The following is a 24,167-nucleotide window of genomic DNA, read 5'->3' as shown; positions in this document are numbered from 1 at the left end:
CTTCTGAATGTATTTTGAAGGTGACATTTTTTCTTATTTATTTGGTCTATTCTTTTATTTATTTTTAAGTTCATTTATAATTATTAGACAAAAAACCCATATGGCCCAAAATATATTATTTTCAAATATATTTTTAAAATATAGCCAACATATATATTTGCTAAAATATGTTTCAAAAAATATTTTCTATAAACATGTATTTTTATATTTTTAAAAAGCATATGTAAAGCATTTAAAAATACATCCAAGAAAACACATTCACATAGGTCACATTTAAAGAAAAGCTTATTTGTTGTCTATAACATGTATAAACATATAGCACATTTTAATAAAAATAAATCATGAATAAAGCCTAAATTTTGGCTTTACTGTAAAACTGAAAATGTATTTTCTTGCCCCTGAAATACATTTTGGTATGAAGATTGAAACTTTATATATTTTCAATTTCAAAAATATATTTCATTGAGCTTCACGTTTTTTTAACATAAGCATATATTTAATATATTTTGGCCAGAAATAAATATTTTTTTGCAGTATGGAAATAGGTAATTCCCTTTAGGTTTGGAGAACGTTCCCCTAATGTTCCCATAACATTCTGGTATAATAACATTCTATAGGCTAAACCTCATTTTTCATATTTATTTTAAGCTACACTGTAAAAAATGACCGTGAATTTAACGGTAAAAGACTGTAAAAATGCTACAGTAAAATCCTGTTAAATGGTTAACGGTAAATTACTATATTACCCCTACTATATACAGTGGAAAACTGTATTGGACATTACATGTATTGGACATTCATTTTACGGTAGTATACCATTTTTGGAAGTAAAAAAAACTGTATAATTTACAGTGAATAACCGTAAATTGACATTCCCAGAATTCCCTGCGTTACATTTCAAATTTGATGTTTTTTTTTGAAATAACTATGTTTCATCTTAGTTTTTTCTTATCAGTTTTGTATATTAGGGTTGTGTGTTACACCTAATGTTGTTAAATGAATGTTTATTGCATTATTTCAGTGTTTAGCGTTTGTGTGAATGACACTGTGCACCTTCTATATATGTTATTATTTAAAAGCTGCTTGTCATGGGCTTTGGTTCATCATGTGACTTTCTCATCACCACCTGCATTTGGTGGTTATCAGTGTATTACAAAGATACAAAACAGATTTCAGTACTTCAGTAGGTTGGTATATTAACATTATATCAGTTAATGAAATTACGGTATTTAACTGTAAATTTAAGTTAAAACCGTAAAACCTAAAATGTTGCTACCGTATTTTTTACGGTAAATTTCCGGCAACCACAGCTGCCGGTTTTTTACCGTAGATTTTTTTACAGTGTAGTATTTTAAACATAACCCAATCAAAACCAAACCTAGTGGTTGAGATGGCGAACTGCACAAAAAGGCGTCACGTTTTCTTAAAAATTTTATTGATTTGGCAAAAAATTCAATATATTTTGTATCCTCTGACAAGATTTAGCTATAAAAATGTTATAAGGTGCAAGAATTAGACAAATTAGTCACAAAGTGGACAGAACCCTCCCCGATAGCACACGTACATAACATCTATTTGACGTCTGCAAGACGTATTTTTAGAGTGTTTGCTAATCTGCTATACGTCTATCGGACGTTTCCTATCAGATGTCAAATAGACGTTTAGAAGATGCCTTTAAGATGTTTATGATGTAAAACTGACGTCTGTCAGATGCTTGTACACAGATAGCACACGTACGTCTGCAAGATGTCTGTTAAAGATCTGGAAAGCATCTGCTGTGTACAAACATCTGATAGACGTCAGTTTTACATCATAAACATCTTAAAGACATCTTCTAAACGTCTATTTGACATCTGATAGGAAACGTAGAGCAAACACTCTAAAAAAATACATCTTGCAAATAGACGTCTCCGTGATGTACTTTGCTATCAGGGATACACAGCAGATGCTTTCCAGATCTTTAACAGACATATTTGTGCTATCATTATGATCACAAAATGAGCTTTGTTTCGTGCATTACTTGAACTTTTTCAGTCTTTTTTAACCCTAAAAACGCGAATGGTGTGGGCAATGTGACATCACGCGTGTGCTGACAGCCGAGGCCCCCCAGAGGTCTGATGATATTGTTGAGAGCCTTTGGTTCCGCACGGAGCCCGATCGAGCAGCATGACACGCGCTTTCAATTAAAATGCGCTTTTATGTGGACAAGACAGCCGCCATACACGCCTGCATCTGCGGTGAGGCTTTGATTCTCTTTGCGATTCTGTGTTTCGTATGGATTCGAATGCGGCAGCTGTTTGCTTTAAGAATCGGTAGCATCAAAGCTAACCAGTGACCAGTGCATCACCAAAATACACACATCGGTATGCATACGCGTGCATCGGTTAACTGTCATTCAAAACGAGTAATATAAAAATACATATATAGTTTGTGATGAATGCAATGGCATGTTTTTGGCTTCAATGCTTTTTCTGGCTCGCTTTAGCATGCAGCTGCAATGAATGCTTGCGTGCTGGCTTCATACTTCCTTATTTTTAAACTTTAGCCTGTGCATATTTGTGCATGCTTTCTCACGTTTATGAAGCTCTAGAGTTGCATTAGTCGACGGTCATGCAAATGTGGTGTTCGCATGCATTTCCCCCCATATCGTGTTTATGCGCGTGTCCATGCATGCATTTCCCGCAGGTTTATTCATAGCCCTGCTTTGGTCCTAAAAATACGAATGCATTGACCTGCTAAAAGCACACAGATCACGACAAATCTGTAGAAATTCGGGGTTGTTTGTACTGGCGATTCACTGCAGATTGCGGTAGAGTTATATATAAATGCAGTACTACTTTAGTATTAATAGATGTTAAGATAATCTGCACAGTAATGCATTTATTTAAGCAGAAGACTGTTATGTTGGAAGCAGCATGATGTGCATCATTAAATCAACGTTCCGTTAGATTGCACATATTTGTACTTTCATTAAAGCATGAGTGTTTGATTTTTCCCATTTGAAATGTTCAAAATAATGGTTTCATGATTTTTTATTTTTTATTTTTTTTTATATGATCTGATTGAAATAGGTACATATATTAAATAATCAGTTTATTAGAAGAGGACTCGCCATTAAATTTGATTACTTTCACAACCGGATTCAGAAGTACCTTGCATGCACCATGCAGTTTATCATCTACAAATATCTAGTTATTGAGTAGAGGCCAATTTTTAGATGCTGCTTCTAATTCTCCTTAGCAACCTGAAATTAAAGCCTCCTTGGCATATTTTAAAATATGTAAACAATGTAAACGAACACACCAGCTACACACATGCTGAGATGCATGCATGCATTGGATCACTGGCCACTGTGTTGCATCGCGCTCTTTTTTCAGCATCTCTCGCCATGAGTGTTGCATTTGTATGTCAAGTCAAAAATAGTTTAAACAATCTAAACTGCATTGTTTCATTTCATTCACAAGACTGTGTATTGATATAAAATACCACTTTTAGGAATCTCTTTACATTTGTATTATGCGGTATTGATTAAAAATCCAATTGCACAACATTTGAAGCTACAATTGTGTTGAAGCTTTTTACATTAACGAAATGTTGCGAACAGTTTCTTTGTATTGGGAACATTATTTTTATATTATATTATCAATAAACGAACACACCAGCTACACACATGCTGAGATGCATGCATGCATTGGATCACTGGCCACTGTGTTGCATCGCGCTGTTTTTTTCAGCATCTCTCGCCATGAGTGTTGCATTTGTATGTCAAGTCAAAAATAGTTTAAACAATCTAAACTGCATTGTTTCATTTCATTCACAAGACTGTGTATTGATATAAAATACCACTTTTAGGAATCTCTTTACATTTGTATTATGCGGTATTGATTAAAAATCCAATTGCACAACATTTGAAGCTACAATTGTGTTGCGAACAGTTTCTTTGTATTGGGAACATTATTTTTGTATTATATTATCAATACTATCTGTGCTGCACTGTCACTGTTCTAGTCTTCTAATTAGTGGCTCTTCAGGTTAAATCCACTGAGACTAGTAATTAGGTCTGGACCCCCGTGAGTTTATACTTTTGTTGAATCCAGGGCCACATTTTTTAAATATTAATACTGTTTTAATACTATGAATCTCATGTTTCTTAGGGCACTTGGTAGAGAAAGATTTAATGTGCACAGTGCAATAGATCACAGAGTGTGTTGTGCATTTGAAATACAATCATCCATGCATTTTGCGTGTAAAAATAGCAGCGATCTAACAATAGGCCGTATTAAGAGGACTTGCCTTTTCAGCAAATAATCCTTTCTTGAAAGTTTCAAGTGAACAAAATGCTTTTCTTTGAGTAAGTGCAGAGTTGTATTTTTTTTTGTACTTTGTCATTTTTATGTAAATGATATGGATTTCTTTTAGATGCATTGTTTAGACTCAAAAAATAATAATATTTAGGCCTAAACTTAAGATGCATATATAATTTACATCCATTTGGATTACACAGTTTTACCATGAACAAACTAATAAACTTAATGCGATGCATATTTGTCAGTCATACATAAATGAAACAGGTCAGATTTCTGTAACTATGTGTTTTAAATACACAATAACCAGGTTTGTATATATTATATAGTATTGTATATATTATCATCAACAAATCTGAATATAATAAAAAAAACTGAATATTGCTTGTTCCACAGCTAACCATATTTCAACAATGTTCATACATTTTAACTGCATACATGTCATAGTTTTTTAAAGTGAACAAATTTATGCTGATTCTAAGCAATTTGAATAAATGCATTTTAAAAAATAAAATTATTTAAATACAATCAAATAGATGCAAAACTGGATAAATCTGACCTGTTTCATGATTGACAAATATGCATCACGTTACGTTTATTTGTTTGTTAAAATTGTGTAATCCAAAATATATGGAAATTTTATATGCAATTTAAATGCGTAAATCTTAAATTTAGGCCTAAATATTTTTTGGGTGCAGTCAATAATATTCCATTGTTTACAATGAATATTAATATGCTTTGTAAGGCGAATATAGAGATGTTAAAGTTAATTTCTAAAATGTAGTTTACAAAAAACCGCAGACCATGCTAATTAAAATCATTCTATCAACTTATTTTCCTCAGGTTTTAAAAGGCGACTCTAAGAAAAATGCCTTATGGGAAACACCGTCATTCGAGAATTATTCCAGAATTAGAGGACCAAGAATAAGCTGCATTTTCTATGATAACGTTTTGTTCCCAATCTGCTGGCGCAGACCTTTTTTGCATCGCAAACCTGCCGTCCTCGTCTCCCGAATCGTGTCTCCGACCGTCCCGCGAGGCGACTGCCTATCATGAGATTCCGAATTTACAAGCGAAAGGTGGTAATACTGACTGTAGTGGTGGTCATCTGCGGATTCGCCGTCTGGAATAGCGGGAAACCGAAGAAGGCAAGCGCCACAGTGTTTCCCAAAGAGGTGGAAACGGGTAAACGGAGTAGCGTTGGTGGTCAAGAACAAATACATGTCACGATCCCAGTAACCCATAAAACTATCAACGAAACTCTTCCGGAAAAACTACAAGTACAACTACAGGCAGCTGCCAAATCTGGAGCGGACAACGCAACTCTGGTTTACAGAGGAATCGTCTTTCAACTCAACTTCGACCAGACACTAAGAAACGAGGAGAAGTTTCGTTCCGTGCGCCAGAAGGACGACCTAGTCGTCGTCGTCCAAGTTCACAACCGTCCCGAATACCTACGCCTGTTGGTGGACAGCTTGAGGAAAGCGAAAGGAATCGAGAACGTCTTGCTGGTATTCAGCCACGACTTCTGGTCGCCGGAAATCAACCGGATAGTCACGTCCGTCGACTTCTGCTTGGTCCTTCAGATATTCTTCCCCTTCAGCATCCAGCTCTATCCTCAAGAGTTCCCCGGGAACGACCCCAGAGATTGCCCTCGAGACATTCCCAAGAAAGATGCCTTAACCCTAGGCTGCTTAAACGCAGAGTACCCAGACTCCTTCGGACACTATCGGGAAGCCAAGTTCTCGCAGACCAAACACCATTGGTGGTGGAAGCTGCACTTCGTTTGGGATCGAGTCCGAGTCTTGAAAGAGCACCAAGGACTCTTATTGCTCATCGAAGAGGACCACTACCTCGCCCCCGACTTCTACCATCTTATCAAACTCATGGAGTCCCTCAAGAAAGAGCAATGTCCCGACTGCGACATCTTGTCTCTAGGAAGCTACGGACACGTCGGCTACTCCAGCAAAGCCAACAAAGTGGAGGTGAAAGCATGGAAGTCCACCGAGCATAACATGGGAATGGCGCTGAACAGAGATACCTACCAGAAACTCCTCAGATGCACCGATGCCTTCTGCACCTACGACGACTATAACTGGGATTGGTCGTTGCAGCACCTTACCGTGACCTGTTTGCCCACGTTCCTCAAGGTCATGGTCAGCGAGGCGCCTCGCGTCTTCCACGCCGGAGACTGCGGCATGCACCACAAGAAGTCGGCTTGCATGCCATCCAGCCAGAAGACGAAGATCGAGAACATTCTCCAAAGCAGCGGGAACCAGCTATTCCCCAAACAGCTGCTCATTACAAAGAGACTCCCAGCTTCCGGAGCCAAAGGAGTGGCTCCGCACGTCAAAAACGGAGGCTGGGGAGACATCAGGGACCATGAACTCTGCAAGAGCTACCTTCGATTACAGTGACTTTGTATTGTTTTTGTTGTTTTTGCATCCTCTAATGAAAGCCTTTAAGAGCTCTATACGGACTATTTCTTCCTATTGCCTGTTTTATTGAGATATTCCAAATAAAAAAGTATGTGACGTTTGGATTTGGTGGTTATGAGCATCATTGAAGTATTATGGAAAAAAAGTGTTATTGTTGTCATATATCTATTATTAAATAGCATTTTTGTGCCACTTCGAAGACGACGTTTGTATGTATGATTTTACGATCTGCAAAAGCATGAACTTTCTTATATATATATATATATATATATATATATGTTTGTATGTATGATTTTACGATCTGCAAAAGCATGAACTTTCTTATATATATATATATATATATATATATATGTATGTATTATGCATATAGACAAGTGTACTTTTGATCATAATTCCACCTTCTGTTTACGGTTATGCTAAAACGACGGGCTATTTTTGATATGCAGATGAACTATTTTCTATTTGCTTGAATGTGACTGACCGTTTTCCAGGTGTAAGGTTGTGCTTCATATTGAACGTATTGCAGTATTAGAATGGTTTTGAAGCTTTTGCAAGACATTAAAATTGCATTGACTATCTCGCACTCCTCATTAGCCCCTTATAGACGCGTTGTCCTATTTACACAAGCTTTCAGATCTCTGGCTCCGATTTTCACAGATCTAAGAAAGTGAGAAAATAAAGCCTTCGGAGCTGTAGTTTGAGACAACAATAGTATAGTGAATGTAATCAGGGTTGTTATTGTAAACTTAAAACCATAAAAAAATAAAATTCTTGAAATAAAATAAGCATTAATGGAAAGAAAATATATATAAATAAATATATAAACATATAGAAATATATATAGGGACTCCATAGAATTATTTTATTTCAGCTTCTTGCCAAAGGCAACACTTCTCATTTTAGTTTAATTTGAAGTTCTAAAAAAACTGAAACTAAATAAACTTAAACTTAACAAAAAAACTGACAAAACTCATATTTAATTTAAATTAAAATATAAAAATTTAATCTAATTCAAAATAGTATATCGATACTAAAATAATACTGCGTGTGACAAAGATATTTATTTATTATGTTTTGCATCCATGCACCACCGTCCAAAAACGTTTCTTTCTTTAGTGGAAAATGAAAGACGTTTTTAAAAGTGCCTTTGTGATTTTTGTTCATACAATGAAAGTCAATGGGTGCCGGTTGTTTTGGACCCCATTGGCTGTAACTGAGCAGACAAAAACAGCTGAAACATTCTTCAAAATATCTTCTTTTGTGTACTATCCCTTTAACTAAAAACTGAAATGGTGTCTTACACCTTCCCCCTTTTTTTCATGTTTTGTATTAAATATTTTGACTTAATTTAATAATTTGAATAGCTCCATTTAACACTTTTACCATGTTTGAATCTGTTCCGCAGAAGATGCGATAGCAGTCAATAGGTTCCTTCTGATCCTGATTATAGGCTTCCACAAGAGGATTTCAAGCACTTTTAGAGGGAAATATCTGTCGTTACCAATAGAGTTCAATGGAAATAACGACCATAGTTAGCTAACGATGCTTTTGGGAAACGCACCCCTGAATGTCTAATTAATAGTGACACTGACAGACTGGTATAATGTTGTATTTGGGATGTTTTCCATTAGTTAAAGATACTTCAGTGTACTTCAGTGGTGGTTGACAATGCAAAACCTATAGCCACAATGCTAGAGTGGTTGATAAAGTGTTTTTAGTGCATTGCTATGCAGTTGCATGTGGAAAAGTGTTCTGCATCCTCGCGTCTGTGTGATCTTCTGGTCTGTAGATGCGACTTTGTTCCTCCTTCATTGTGTTTTTCACCTGTTTTATCGTCCCTCTGGTGAATATGTCCGATCAAGCGCATACTTGGGTTCTTACCAGAATCTTTTCTGCTTCTAACTCAAAGAACTCCACTGAAATGCATCCTATCAGTCATTAAATGCTTGTGTGTTAGCAATGGTGATAAAATGCAGCGGGACGGAGAACTGCACCAACAACTAGGATAAGTATCACTGATGTTTAACTGAAAAGCGACTAGTCGGGTGAAACTAGTCAGAAAATGTGTGAATACCAAGTCAGAGATCTCAAACATTCTCATCAAATTCTCTCAAGATCAAATCATCATTTATTTTATTGGTCAATACTCTATAATACTCCCAATACTCTCAATTTATGACAACTGTTGATTGATTTCAGGAGAAAAATCTGTGACTAAATTTACACCTGCTAAAAATCCTTTTCCTAATTTGGGTTTTCTGGTCAAAAATGACTGGCCTTTTAAAAATTGCGATATTATCACTAAATACTGTATTTAATCATTTTATCAGCTTGTTTTCTTTCAATTAGCACTGGTTTTGTATTTTTTTTTTGGATCTAGTTTGTTTGTAGGGTTTATTGATTTGAGCTCATGCGCCTCAGTTATTGAATGAAAAAGCATTATTTGTGGATAATTTGGGCTAAATTTAACTCAAAAACTGAATTCCACTGAAATGCATCCTATCAGTCATTAAATGCTTGTGTGTTAGCAATGGTGATAAAATGCAGCGGGACGGAGAACTGCACCAACAACTAGGATAAGTATCACTGATGTTTAACTGAAAAGCGACTAGTCGGGTGAAACTAGTCAGAAAATGTGTGAATACCAAGTCAGAGATCTCAAACATTCTCATCAAATTCTCTCAAGATCAAATCATCATTTATTTTATTGGTCAATACTCTATAATACTCCCAATACTCTCAATTTATGACAACTGTTGATTGATTTCAGGAGAAACATCTGTGACTAAATTTACACCTGCTAAAAATCCTTTTCCTAATTTGGGTTTTCTGGTCAAAAATGACTGGCCTTTTAAAACGATCGATATTATCACTAAATACTGTATTTAATCATTTTATCAGCTTGTTTTCTTTCAATTAGCACTGGTTTTGTTTTTTTTTTGGATCTAGTTTGTTTGTAGGGTTTATTGATTTGAGCTCATGCACCTCAGTTATTGAATGAAAAAGCATTATTTGTGGATAATTTTGGCTAAATTTAACTCAAAAACTGAGTTCAATGAGGCCTACGATCAACCAGTTCCAAAAAAGAACTACAAAACCTGTGCTAAATGAGAGAAAACAAGTTGATAAAAGATTGAATCAAGATTCTGTGATAATCTAACGTAACTAGAAATGCATAAGCAATTCTTTGTAGTAATTTTTGACACGGAACACCACAAGTGTAACAAGTTGGGGGGAAAATTCTAATAAATCAAATAAAATGTAACAACTTTGGGAAGTTGTTATACCCTGTATGAGCAATGTCAGTAAGTTTTAGACATTGTCAAGAAAAAGAAAATCCTCTCTGGGTCAAAATGAGCACAACATGAGGCTTAAATACACTGCAAGTGAATAACCAACAGATCTGATATAAATACCCTGCAATTTTTCCAATTACAAATGTTGAGCTGATATTATGGTCTGACCTTTTAAGACTCATAACAAGACGAATTACTCTGGTGCCACCATGCACATCCACTGCTGCCATATAATGCTAATGGAGAGAATAGTTCAATGCCAATTAGCATAATCGGTAATTAATCAGAATGCAAATGACAGGCGGGATCAGATATGATGATGTGAATGCAACCATCACTGAACAGCGTTTATGCTGCAGAGATGAATGGGAAAAAAATGTGCAGTGCATTTTTACTGGAACTAAATGTTCAAAACATATAATTATGAGGTTGGTCTTGAATTGTACAAAACATAAATGTGCACCAAACTATGTCCATCAGTCCTGAAAGTATGTCTTGTGTTCATGCCAAGACCGACCTGTCTCTCTGTGTTAATTTCCCAATTATAAGAACCAACGTCTGGAGGAAAAAAGAGTCTGGCACATCAGATGAAAGGCTGTTCGCAGGAATGAAGATCGCAAACTCAGACAGAGTATAAAGCATGTGTGTAGTTTAACAGAAACTCAAAAAGCTGTAGATTTGAATAATGCAAGAGTTTGCTTTTTTACAAAAAAAATCTGAAAAATCAATAAAAAAATTCTCTGGCTGATTTTATTCAATTTAAATCTATTGAAAACAGAGTAACTGGTTCTATCAATTAGAGAATGCATATCGTTTAAATCATTTAAGTATAATTTAAAAAAATGGCTTCTTCGTAATCAACATTAATGTTGCTTTATCCATTATTACTATTAATAATTTTATTTTTTAAATTCAATTCAAGTTTATTTGTATAGCGCTTTTCACGATACAAATCATTGCAAAGCAACTTTACAGAAAATTAAGTTTCTACAATATATTTAGTTTTTTTTTATTTTAATTTACATTTTTATTTTTTACCCATAATAATTTTAATTTATTTTATATATTGTCATTTTGTATAATGCATTGTTAAATTGTATTTTAGAGAGTTGTTTATAATTTTTGGTTGTATTTTGTTGTTATTGTATTTCTATTTTGCTTTTATTTTATTGTATCTCGTTTTTAGGCCATCTGGCAAAGGGACTACCAATGAAAACCTTTGGGCTAATTTGGGTACGTTTACATTCATGAATGCTGATTTATGTAGATTGTCCCTTTAGAAATAAAAAATATATATAAAAATGTGACAATTCAAGTCGGTTGAGATGCTAATCGCGATATAATTGGAGGTGAGAGTTTATATGAAAGTATTTCTGAGGGGAACTGGAGTTTAGATGGTATTTTCTTTTCATCTTGACTCTGTATAATGCATATTAAAGATGTTTTATGAAGCATAATTTCACAACGTTAAAGTCAGACCGTTCTGTTTTTGCTTCAAATTTTGATCTAATTTAAATCAAAACTTTTAAATGCATGCATTAATGATGTGTCCGGGTTGTTTTTGACCCGGAGAGGGTTTTCTTTTTCCTGAAAATGCTGTTAATGTTTCGCATTGGAGTTAAACTTACTGACTTTGCTCAGCACAGGGAAAAAAACAGCTTCCCAAAAAACTGATAATTTTTGTATTTCGGGGGGGATTTTTTTTCTCACCTTGTTACGGGTCAAACATGACCAGCCTACAAAAACTGCTTATTAATCTCGTTATGCTGTATTATCACCAAATCTTGGATTTGATCTTTGAATCAGCTTGTTTTTAGTCAATCAGCACAGGTTTTGCATTTCTTTTTGGACCTGATCTGAGCTCACGCACCTGTTTTTGAGTGAAAAAAGCATTATTTGTGGACAACTTTGACAATAATCACTGAGACCTACAATCAACTACAAAACCTGTGCTGATTAAAAGAAAGCAAGGGTTGGTTCCAAGTTTTGAGACATTTACAAGCAACCTTTTTAACACCAAATTAGATAAAGGATGAATTTTCAGGTTAAATTAGTAATTATTTTCAAACCATACTCACAAAACAAACATATCACATATAAACAACCATCTGATAATGAAACAGGAGCCAAACACAGGCTTATTTAAGATCATTTTATAAATTCCTCTGCATTAGAAATACAACTGTTTTCTATTTTGTGTAATTATTATTTCAATCCATCATAAATCTGTAATTTACAATATTTACACATTGTACAATAACCCGTTTCATTTGAAACAATATTAAAATAAATGCTTATTTAAGCGCATTTTTCTTCCAATGCAATTCTGAGAAAAACCCAGTTTGAACAATCGGTGCAAAACAATTCGACCACAGTAGTGAAAACCATCCAATTATTGTGCTTTTAATTAAACTCATGGTACTTTCGGGTTGTACTTCACAATATATTGCATCACAGTAATGAGGAGAGTTAGGCTGAAAACGTGTTTAACTGTCATGAAAATAATGCATAGAATTTAATGGCTTCATTATGTTTATGCAAAATATATGTTCTTTGTTGATTTTAGAGTGAAATATGATCTTGACAGGCTTAAAGATATAATGCGTCTGAAGGTCCAGTTATTCGATCGTCCCGCTGGGAGAGTTGGCCGGGTTTTGGGACGACAACAAGCCCTAAAGAGAAAAATGGTGAGGACAGATGAGTCAAGGATGTATTAAATTGATTAAAAGTGACAGTAAAGACATTTAGAATGTTACAAAAGATTCTATTTCAAATAAATGCTGTTCTTTTGAACTTTCTGTTCATCTGTGAATCCTGAAAAATAAAATGTATCACAGTTTCCACACAAATATTAATGTTTTCAACATTGATAATAATCAGAAATGTTTCTTGAGCAGCATATTAGAATGATTTCTGAAGATCATGTGACACTGAAGACTGGAGTAATGATGCTGGAAATACAGCTGCTCATCACAGAAATAAATTACAGTTTAACAGATATTCACATGGAAAACAGATATTTTACATTACAAAACTATTTCACAATTTTTGATCAAATAAATGCAGCCTCGGTGAGTGGAAGAGACTACAAGTTGACTGTCAACTTCTCACAAAAGCATCAGCACTAGCAATAAAATAATTGCTTTTCCTAACTGTTTTCACCTGGTTGATCAGTGATCAGATGTTCATTTGGCAAGAACAAAACTTGGCATCATGACCACAATGTTCACAGTCGAGTGCAGCATCGCCTCAAAACTCTAATATAACACAAATGCACACTAAAAAGTGATTTTCAACCAGTGATACTCTGTTTAATGCTGTGAACTGAAGCATATGACAAAAAGCATCAGTCTTTGGCATTGATGGACTGTAGGGAACCCTAACAATGTGTTGAAAATGTGTTCATCCTCAGGCCATCCGAGATGTAGATGAGTTTGTTTCTCCATCGGATTTGGAGAAATTGCATCACTTGCTCACCAATGGATGTGAATGGGTGCCGTCAGAACGAGAGTCCAAACAGCTGATAAAAACATCACAAGTAATCCACAGCACTCCAGTCCATCAGTTAACATCTGGAGAAGACAAAAGCAGCTGAAACAAATCCAGCATTAAGACGCTTTTAACTAAAATACATAGAGTTCATAATCCATAATAACACTTCCTCCAGTGAAAAAGTGCATCTGCTGTTATCTCTCACATCAAAATCCAGCCACATATTTGTTTAGAGCTGTTTAAACGCTGCTTGATCTGTGCAGATTTCTCTCCTGATTCACACCAGAACACTTTTTCACTGGAGGAAGCGTTATAATATAATGAGTAAATTCACAATATACTAAATTTTGAAGTCAACTACTCGTAAAAAAAAAAAATAGTTGCAATTCAATCTTAGTAATTTTTTAACAAAAAAAAAGGCCAAATCACACCAACATATAGTTTTGTATAAATACAATCATAAAATAAATAAACAATACTCTCATTTCCTCCATGTCTTTACAAAATGTACTTTGCAATTACCTGTTTTACAGGATAAATACGATCTTAAATGACACCTCTCTAATTTTATTAGTAATACAAAACAGTCTGGAGAGAGTTTCTCGGTGTGTGACTGTGTGTGCTTCTGGAAACTTATTTAAACACACTGGACTTGTCTTATGTCAGGGAAAGTGCTGGAAAACAGTGCAGCGCCTCCTCTGGTCTAAAGCCTGCAGTGTTCCAGACTAAAATCAGCACATCCAGATTCTACTGGACCCCAAACAAACAACAACATATACACTCAAGTCCCATGCATTAGATCACATTTCAGAGCTTTTCTCAGAATCAACTTCATTTTAATTTCATCTTTGTGTGTCAAAAGCGCTGGGTTAAAAAGGGACAAACCCAGCGGTTGGGTTGTTTTGACCCAGCGGTTGGGTTGTTTTGACCCAGCGGTTGGGTTGTTTTGACCCAGCGGTTGGGTTGTTTTGACCCAGCGGTTGGGTTGTTTTGACCCAGCGGTTGGGTTGTTTCGACCGCTGGGTCAAAACAACCCAATAGCTGAGTTTGTTCGGAAATCATTATGTGAATAGTCACTAAATGAGTGTCATTGACCAAAAATAAAATAAATAAATAAACATGTTTTTATTTTGTGTCTGTGTACACTCTAAAAAATGCTGGGTTATTTCAACCCAACTTTGGGTCAAAAATGAATTAGGGTTAAATTTTTTAATTGAATTTTTAACCCAAAAGTTGAGTTAGTCCATGCATATTTGACCCAAAGTTGGGTTGAAACAAACAACCCAGCATTTTTTTTAGTGTGAAGCTAATTTTGAACATAACAGGTCAAACTGACACATAACAGGGAGGAACCTTTTTTTTTTTAACACAGTAGGTGTTCATATTTTTTCTTATTTTGTATTTTATCATTTTGAAGAATGTTGGTAACCAAACAGTTGCTGGCAGCCATTGAATTCCATAGTATTTTTTCCATACAAGTCAATGGCTACCAGCAACTGTTTGGTTGCACACTAAAAAATGCTGGGTTATTTCAACCCAACTTTGGGTCAAATTTGGACTAACCCAACTTTTGGGTTAAAAATTTAATGTAAAAATTTAACCCAATGGTTGGGTTAGTCCATATTTGTGACCCTGGAGCACAAACCCAGTCATAAGGGTCAATTTTGTGAAATTGAGATTAATACATCATCTGAAAGCTGAATAAATAAGCTTTCCATTGATGTATGGTTTGTTATGATAGGAGAATATTTGGCCGAGATACAACTATTTGAAAATCTGGAATCTGATATGGAAAATCTAAATATTGAGAAAATCATCTTTAAAGTTGTCCAAATGAAGTTCTTAGCAATGCATATTACTAATCAAAAATTAAGTTTTGATATATTTACAGTAGGAAATTTACAAAATATCTTCATGGAACATGATCTTTACTTAATATCCTAATGATTTTTGGCATAAAAAGAAAGAAAAATCAATAATGTTGACCCATACAATGTATTTTTGGCTATTGCTACAAATATACCCCAGTGACTGGTCCAGGGTCACATTTGACCCAAAGTTGGGTTGAAACAACCCAGCATTTTTTTAGAGTGTGTGTACCAACATTCCTCAGAATATATTATTTTGTGTTCAACAGAGGAAAGAAACTCATACAGGTTTGGAACCACTTTCATTTTTGGATTAAGGTTATTTTTTGGCAAGTTGCATGGAAACCATTGGGGGTAACACAAGCGGGTTACCCGTATTTTCAACACAACAGCAGTTTAAGGAAGACGTGCATCATTCAGAGCATAATTTCCACTAGAATGCAGCAGGATGGGATGCTTTATCTCTCAGGTGGTTTGTGTCTTTATTGTGAATTCTAGCACCTCAAAGCTCAATGTTTCACAGTTGCAGCCAATGAGCATTGCAGATTTCGCTTGCAGGAAGTGACACCCAGAACATTGATTGACAGACACCTCTTGTGACTCCCTGCCCCAAAAAGGACGAAAGGGGTATATGATAGTGGACTCGCCTCGCCTGGTCTCGCACACACAGCCCGCCGGTCTTACTTTAGCTCTCTATCACCCCTCCTTACTCTAGTGGACATTCCTTCTGGAACTTTCTCAATCGGGGGTTCGAGAAACTTTGCTCATGAGTATATAAAGAGTGAAGAAGGCCCGATGCTCGGCAGATAAAGCGAAAGCAGCGACGAGAAGTCAACGCCAGAGAGCACAGCTCAACAAACTCAAAGCAAACTCAGATCTCCATACGCCAGGAGAATATTTGCACAGACGTTTTATACAGAAGACAATCATCAAGGTAAATCAATATGCTAAATTTTTACTGTTTTTTTTTATTTTTAGAATTTTAATTTGTTTAATTTAACTTCAAATGCTTTAAAAATATGTTAAAATTCGATCAGAATGTAGAATCATTTGAATGGCGTTAATGGCACATATTTATTTTTTTTATTTGCATTTTCTCATTTTTACAACATTTTCCTCAGATTAAGAATTAAAGGCAAAAAATATAAGCAACTTCACTGGGTTGCATACAGAAGCTAAGAGCACATGTCTGCAAGCATGGCTCTAGGAGAAGCCTAATGACAGCTGTGGCTTTTCAGACAATTTGTTAAACCAGAGTAACTCAAAATATTATCCTAAAATGAGAATAGGTCGTATTACATTAGTTAAACCCCCAAAAATGGGGTAAAAAGATACTTCAGGTCGCATAATTGCAGCATTTGCCTGCTGCTTCTGTGAAATGTGACACTCCTTCGAGATTTATAGTGACAGGTGTTGAACATGTGCTATTGATTCGACGGCTATAGAGGGCTTGGATCAGCTGTTGCTTCATTATCATTCATTTAAAGTAGGCTTTTGGCCAAAGATAAAAGCAATTTGTATTTTGAAAAATTTACAATAATTAATCATCTTTTTTTTTTCACCTTTTGAGTTGAATAATCTGCGGTTTTAATTCATAGGAATTTTGGGATGTAGTGATGAAAGTAACAAAAGCATTTTGCCACAGAATATTTATAGTATGAAATATTTGTGAACTTTCAGAGGAATATTACAGACAGAATAAAATAAATTAAGATTTATATATATATATATGAATGACGACAACAGTGATATTTTAATAATTAAATAATTATATATATATATATATATATATATATATAACAAAAATTATTAAAATATCACTAAGTTGTCATTCCAACATTTATGTTTAGTAAGAATAAATATAATATCTGTATTTTGAGGAGGGTTATTATAGTTAACTAAAATTTAAACTAAATCCATAAAATTAAATTAAATTAAAATAAAGAATTTTGTTACTAAATTAAAAAAAACATTTATTAAATAAAAACATTTTTATTTAAATTTATTTCAATTAATTAATTTATTTCAGCTAGTTTTCTGAAGCACTTGATGTTCTAAAATAACTACCGGTATATATATATATATATAAACACACAACAAAATTACTAAACCTTTAACTAAAATAAACATGAAAGCAGAAAATATAAAAATGAAATCTAATTCAAAATATTAAAAACTATAACAGTATCTCAATGATACTATCAAAATGTATTATTTAATATTTTACATTTATCTTTAACTAGTTTTGAGAATTTGAGTGATTTAGAATGTAGTGATGAAAGTAAAGAAAACATTAATAGAGGATTGTATCAAAAAACATTTTAGTATAAAAAATATTTAGTTTGTTGTAGACAGAATAAGTTCATTCTTAAAGGAACAGGAGTCATTCCAACATGTATGCTCAGTAATGATTAATTACAGGACACACAATGCTCAGAAATCTAATGGAACACATCTGTTTGTTATTTTCCAATTATATTAAGACTTGATATTCCAGAATCCTTATTTATAATCCTGATTATATATCTTTTATGCAGATGCCTGAGAACGCTGCACGGCCGATGATGGAGGAAGAAGCAGAGACCTTCGCCTTCCAGGCTGAGATCGCTCAGCTGATGTCTCTGATCATCAACACCTTCTATTCCAACAAAGAGATCTTCCTCAGGGAGCTCATCTCCAACTCTTCAGATGTAAGTCAATCAGTGCGTTATCCGTTTATGTACCAGCGTTTGTTCCAAAAATGCACAATAAAACAATGCATATCTTCAAAACAGGCACTGGACAAGATCAGATACGAGAGCTTGACGGACCCAAGCAAACTCGACTCATGCAAGGACCTGAAGATTGAACTCATCCCCGATCAGAAAGAGCGCACGCTCACAATCATCGACACCGGCATCGGCATGACCAAAGCAGACCTCATCAACAACCTTGGCACCATCGCCAAATCCGGCACCAAGGCCTTCATGGAGGCCCTGCAGGCCGGAGCGGACATTTCTATGATCGGCCAGTTTGGAGTGGGTTTCTATTCCGCCTACCTAGTGGCCGAGAAAGTCACGGTCATCTCCAAACACAACGATGACGAGCAGTACATCTGGGAGTCTGCAGCTGGTGGTTCCTTCACAGTGAAGACAGACTACGGTATGAGCTCTCAGAAGTGTTTCATTGGGCTTTTTTTAGTCTAAAAGTACTGGAACTTGACATAAGTGACCACAAAACCAGTCATAAGGGTCCATTTTTCGAAATTGAGATTTATACATCACCTGAAAGCTGAATAAATGAGCTTTCCATTGATGTATGGTTTGTTAGGATAGCACAATATTTGGCTGAGATACAACTATTTGAAAATCTGGAATCTGAGGGTGCAAAAAAATCTAAATATTGAGAAAATCATCTTTAAAGTTGTCCAAATGAAGTTCTTAGCAATGCATATTACTAATCAAAAATTAAGTTGTGATATATTTACGGTAGGAGATTTACAAAATATCTTCATGGAACATGATCTTTACTTAATATCATAATGATTTTTGGCATAAAAAGAAAGAAAAATCAATAATTGTTTTTGTGCTCCAGGGTCACATATGCATTTGCTTTGGAATTTCAGGCCCATCCATTGGACGTGGCACCAAAGTCATTCTCCACCTTAAAGAAGATCAGTCCGAATATGTTGAGGAGAAGCGCATCAAGGAAGTCGTGAAGAAACACTCTCAGTTCATCGGTTACCCCATTACGCTCTTCGTAAGTGCTTGTACTTTGGTACAAGAACTGCAAACCTTGGTTCCTCTCCACTTGAACAAATAAAGCATCAATTCTCATCTTACAGGTTGAGAAACAGAGAGAGAAAGAGGTTGATCTTGAAGAAGGAGAAAAGGAGGAGGAGGTGGCGGCCGGCGATGATGAGAAAGACAAACCCAAGATCGAGGACTTGGGCGCCGATGAAGATGAAGACACCAAAGATGGCCAGAACAAGAGGAAGAAGAAGGTCAAGGAAAAGTACATCGATGCTCAAGAACTGAACAAGACCAAGCCCATTTGGACCCGTAACCCTGATGACATCACCAACGAGGAGTACGGCGAGTTCTACAAGAGTTTGAGCAACGACTGGGAGGATCACCTGGCTGTTAAGGTTGGTAGGAATATCGAGTCAGAAATGGCTGGACTTGGTGAAGACTAGATGATTAAACCACCAATGTTCGTCTTGTTGCAGCACTTCTCAGTTGAGGGCCAATTGGAGTTCCGCGCTCTATTGTTCGTACCCAGAAGAGCCTCTTTTGACCTTTTCGAGAACAAGAAGAAGAGAAACAACATTAAATTATACGTACGCAGGGTCTTTATCATGGACAACTGCGAGGACCTCATTCCAGAATATCTCAGTAAGTGTCTCAGGAGTGCATTTGCCAGCGATTCCTAGAAATGACATCCTCCTGAGAACCAGAAAAAAAAAGCGTTGTCAATTTTACATTGGTTATAGCACAAGAAAAAAATGGAAAAATAAAATTTTTGAAAAATTATATTTTATTCATATGTTATGCTATGTCCTCTGTAGAGGACACCAGGACTCAAAATAAAATGACATGAATAAACATGAAAAGGGAAAAACAATGGGATTTTTTTTTTTTTAAATCACCAATTTTTAGGTTTCAGGATTTTTTTTATACCAAACTTTGTATAAGTATGATTCTCAACTATAAAAGATATAACAAACATTGCTTTATGCAATATGTGTGTACAATTTCCATAAACTGGTTTTCCCATTAAACACAATGTTATCTATACACTGTACATAATTTGCATATTAATGTGCTGTTGGGACAGCATATTGAAAAAAGGAGTGTAATAATGGGAGTAATAATTGGACAGATTTTCATAATAATTTCTAATATTGCTATATAATTTATTTTCCTATTCATTTGTTGTGTGTGTCTCCCAAAATGCATAATAAACATGTGTTTAGTCCTGGTCTACAGTGGACATGTATGAAATCAATATCACTAAAATATAATGTCCTCTACAGAGACAAAAACTCCATAGCTGGGTCTCAGGAGGATATATCAGAGAGTTTAAATGTTAATGAGTTAAACTTTCGTCCCAGACTTCATTAAGGGTGTTGTGGACTCGGAGGATCTGCCGCTGAACATCTCCAGAGAGATGCTTCAGCAGAGCAAGATCCTGAAAGTCATCCGCAAGAACCTGGTCAAGAAGTGTTTGGAGCTCTTCACCGAGCTCTCCGAGGACAAAGACAACTACAAGAAATACTACGAGCAGTTCTCCAAGAACATCAAGGTGTGTGTGTGTGCTTTCCGAGTAGCTATTGAAATCACATTTATCATACTTCCGAGCTAAAATGTATTTTCCAATTGTAGCTGGGCATCCATGAAGACTCTCAGAACCGCAAAAAACTCTCAGAGCTGCTTCGCTATTACACATCAGCTTCCGGAGACGAGATGGTGTCCCTCAAGGACTATGTGTCTCGCATGAAGGACAGCCAGAAGCACATCTACTACATCACTGGTCAGTAGCTGGCTAATGAATTTAAATATTATTTTAACCCACAGATGCCTCATACGAACCTTGCTCTTCTCCAAAAGGTGAGACCAAAGATCAGGTGGCCAACTCTGCTTTCGTGGAGCGCCTGCGCAAAGCCGGTCTGGAGGTGATCTACATGATCGAGCCCATCGATGAGTACTGTGTCCAGCAGCTGAAGGAATACGAGGGCAAGAACCTGGTATCAGTGACCAAAGAAGGCCTGGAGCTGCCCGAGGACGAGGAGGAGAAGAAGAAGCAGGAAGATTTGAAAGCCAAATATGAGAACGTATGCAAGATCATGAAAGACATTCTCGACAAAAAGATTGAGAAGGTATACGCCGTTAGCATACTAGGCTTTGATTTTGAAGTGCACACTCTTCAGAGCCATTAAATGATAGTGTATCCAAACAGGTCACCGTCTCAAACCGTCTGGTGGCTTCGCCTTGTTGCATCGTCACAAGCACCTACGGATGGACGGCCAACATGGAGAGGATCATGAAGTCTCAGGCCTTGAGGGACAACTCCACCATGGGCTACATGACCGCTAAAAAGCACCTAGAGATCAACCCCGTCCATCCCATCGTCGAGACGCTCAGAGAGAAAGCAGAAACTGACAAGAACGACAAGGCCGTGAAAGACTTGGTGATCCTGCTGTTTGAAACAGCGTTGCTCTCCTCTGGATTCACGCTGGAAGACCCACAAACACATGCCAACCGCATCTACAGGATGATCAAACTTGGTCTTGGTAAGTTGGATGACTACAAAAATGAAACATTTAAACACATCAACCTAGAGTATATCACCATTATTAATGCATTCATGGTTATTGGTAATGCCCATCCAAAAAAAAATCTGTCCACCACTACTCTTAATAATAAAATTCATAATTGGCATCTAGATCCTTTAACATCAGTGGAACTTTTCCAATGCATAGTGGAAAAAAAGTTTCTTAAGATGATTTAAATGTTCTTCACACTAATTTAAAATGGTTCTTTTAAGAATTATCCACTAAAACATTTCAGACCACCATTAGACGCTTAAATGTAAAGGTTCTTTATTGGCTTTGATGGTTCATTGAAGAACCTTTAACATCCATGGAACCTTTCCATTGCACTAAATGTTCTTTTTAATGGAAAAAAAGGTTGTTTAGAACAATAAAATGTTCTTCACACTAATAAAAATTTTTACTTTTAAAGGGATAGTTCACCCAAAAATGAAAATAAAAATATATAGATAAATAAATAAATAAAGTAATAAACAGGAAAACAAAGAAATAAATGACTTGATAAAAACAAATGTAGTTCGTTTGTAATAAAACTGTATCCTGAATTTATTTTTTAATACCTTTTCCTATTTGTATTATTTTCTGTATTTTTATATTCATTTCTATTCTCTTTAGCTTTTACTTATTCTTTCATGTATTTCACATATTTATCTATTTTTTAAATGTACTTATTCATGCATTTGTATATGTTTTTATTCATTCCCATATGTATTTATTTCCAGATTTATTTATTCATTTATTTCTTTTTACTTTTCGGAAGTCATTGTCTGAGAGCTCAGATCAAGCTAATGATAGAGTTCGGAGTTTGTGGATCAACTGGAGACTTCAAGATATTTTCACAGATTCACATTATTATGTAGAATTATTTTATAGCGACTGAATTCAGCTACTTATCCTCAGTTCTGTTATTAAGCGTGGAATCATCAACATCGTCGATGAGATGATACTTGTTTTTAAGTCATTTATTTCTCTTTATTTTATTTATCTCTCTATTTATTTGTTTGTGTATTAATTTCTGCAGGTTTGGTCCTCCATGGTTCACTAATGTTCAAGCCCATATTCGCTGTAGTTCCTGTAGAGCTCATACAGAGAGAGTCCAGCAGATGGCAGCGAAATAATACAAAAATACAACAGCAGTAGTTTAAATCAATTTAAATCCACAAACATTTAGAATGTACCTTACTTATTAAAAATGTACAAACTTATTGTAAATTGTTACTAAAAATACATAAATGCATAAATAAATAGATGTAATAACAGGAAAACAAAGAAATAAATGACTTGATAAAAACAAATGTAGTTCGTTTGTAATAAAACTGTATCCTGAATTTATTTTTTAATACCTTTTCCTATTTGTATTATTTTCTGTATTTTTATATTCATTTCTATTCTCTTTAGCTTTTACTTATTCTTTCATGTATTTCACATATTTATCTATTTTTTAAATGTACTTATTCATGCATTTGTATATGTTTTTATTCATTCCCATATGTATTTATTTCCAGATTTATTTATTCATTTATTTCTTTTTACTTTTCGGAAGTCATTGTCTGAGAGCTCAGATCAAGCTAATGATAGAGTTCGGAGTTTGTGGATCAACTGGAGACTTCAAGATATTTTCACAGATTCACATTATTATGTAGAATTATTTTATAGCGACTGAATTCAGCTACTTATCCTCAGTTCTGTTATTAAGCGTGGAATCATCAACATCGTCGATGAGATGATACTTGTTTTTAAGTCATTTATTTCTTTATTTTCCTGTTATTTTATTTGTCTCTCTATTTATTTATTTGTGTATTAATTTCTGCAGGTTTGGTCCTCCATGGTTCACTAATGTTCAAGCCCATATTCGCTGTAGTTCCTGTAGAGCTCATACAGAGAGAGTCCAGCAGATGGCAGCGAAATAATACAAAAATACACGTTACAGCAGTAGACAACATTTAAAACTGAGATGCACAAGTCCATAGAGATAAATAATGTTTATAATGCACTCGTTATTAATAATGATCTCCTTAGCGTAAAATAACGCACGAGATGCATTGCATTATTTCATCAGATGAAAATGAAGCTGAAGTGCAGAATCAGTTTACAGACATGATGTGTTCAGCTTAGTTTAGTTTAGAAACAGATGCATCAGCTCTGTGTTTCTGAGCAGCACAAATGAATAAGCATCTAATGATTCTTGTAGCTTGTCATCTCTGTATTCTGCTCTGTTCTGGAGAGATGAGGCTGTGAAGGGTTTTTCTCCATCAGGGCTCGAATAAGAAAGGCGCTAACAGCGTCCCACCCGCCACACAGCTGCTGAGGGGCAAAGCGTCCGGATCTCAGGCTCCGCTGAAGAAGGAGCCTATCATCTATCCATCTATCTATAATCTTTCTATCTATCTATCTATCTATCATCTGTCTATCTATCCATCTATCTATCTATCTATCTATCTATCTATCTGCCTATCTAT

The 24,167-nt window shown here is 35.3% G+C and overlaps 2 protein-coding genes across 2 annotated transcripts; both read left to right on the top strand.

Annotated features, from left to right (window-relative positions):
- Positions 1 to 2,085: 2,085 nt before the first annotated feature.
- Positions 2,086 to 6,960, top strand: LOC107728126 (alpha-1,6-mannosyl-glycoprotein 2-beta-N-acetylglucosaminyltransferase-like). The gene is made up of 2 exons (XM_016538210.1): positions 2,086 to 2,237; positions 5,148 to 6,960. The coding sequence occupies exon 2, from the start codon at positions 5,357 to 5,359 to the stop codon at positions 6,719 to 6,721; it is 1,365 nt and encodes a 454-aa protein (XP_016393696.1). The 5' UTR covers positions 2,086 to 2,237; positions 5,148 to 5,356; the 3' UTR covers positions 6,722 to 6,960.
- Positions 6,961 to 16,190: 9,230 nt separating this feature from the next.
- On the top strand, positions 16,191 to 22,826 carry LOC107728111 (heat shock protein HSP 90-alpha 1-like). The gene is made up of 11 exons (XM_016538191.1): positions 16,191 to 16,332; positions 17,936 to 18,088; positions 18,173 to 18,539; positions 19,003 to 19,136; positions 19,222 to 19,524; positions 19,606 to 19,771; positions 20,491 to 20,681; positions 20,762 to 20,909; positions 20,987 to 21,255; positions 21,336 to 21,718; positions 22,730 to 22,826. Exons 2-11 carry the CDS (start codon positions 17,936 to 17,938, stop codon positions 22,824 to 22,826), a joined length of 2,211 nt encoding a protein of 736 aa, XP_016393677.1. The 5' UTR covers positions 16,191 to 16,332.
- Positions 22,827 to 24,167: the final 1,341 nt, after the last annotated feature.

Source organism: Sinocyclocheilus rhinocerous, unplaced genomic scaffold, assembly GCF_001515625.1.
Source record: "Sinocyclocheilus rhinocerous isolate Xijiao unplaced genomic scaffold, SAMN03320098_v1.1 scaffold936, whole genome shotgun sequence".
In the NCBI taxonomy this organism is placed as follows: Eukaryota; Metazoa; Chordata; class Actinopteri; order Cypriniformes; family Cyprinidae; genus Sinocyclocheilus; species Sinocyclocheilus rhinocerous.
Note: the sequence above shows the minus strand (reverse complement) of the source record. Positions and strands in the feature narration are given on the sequence as shown.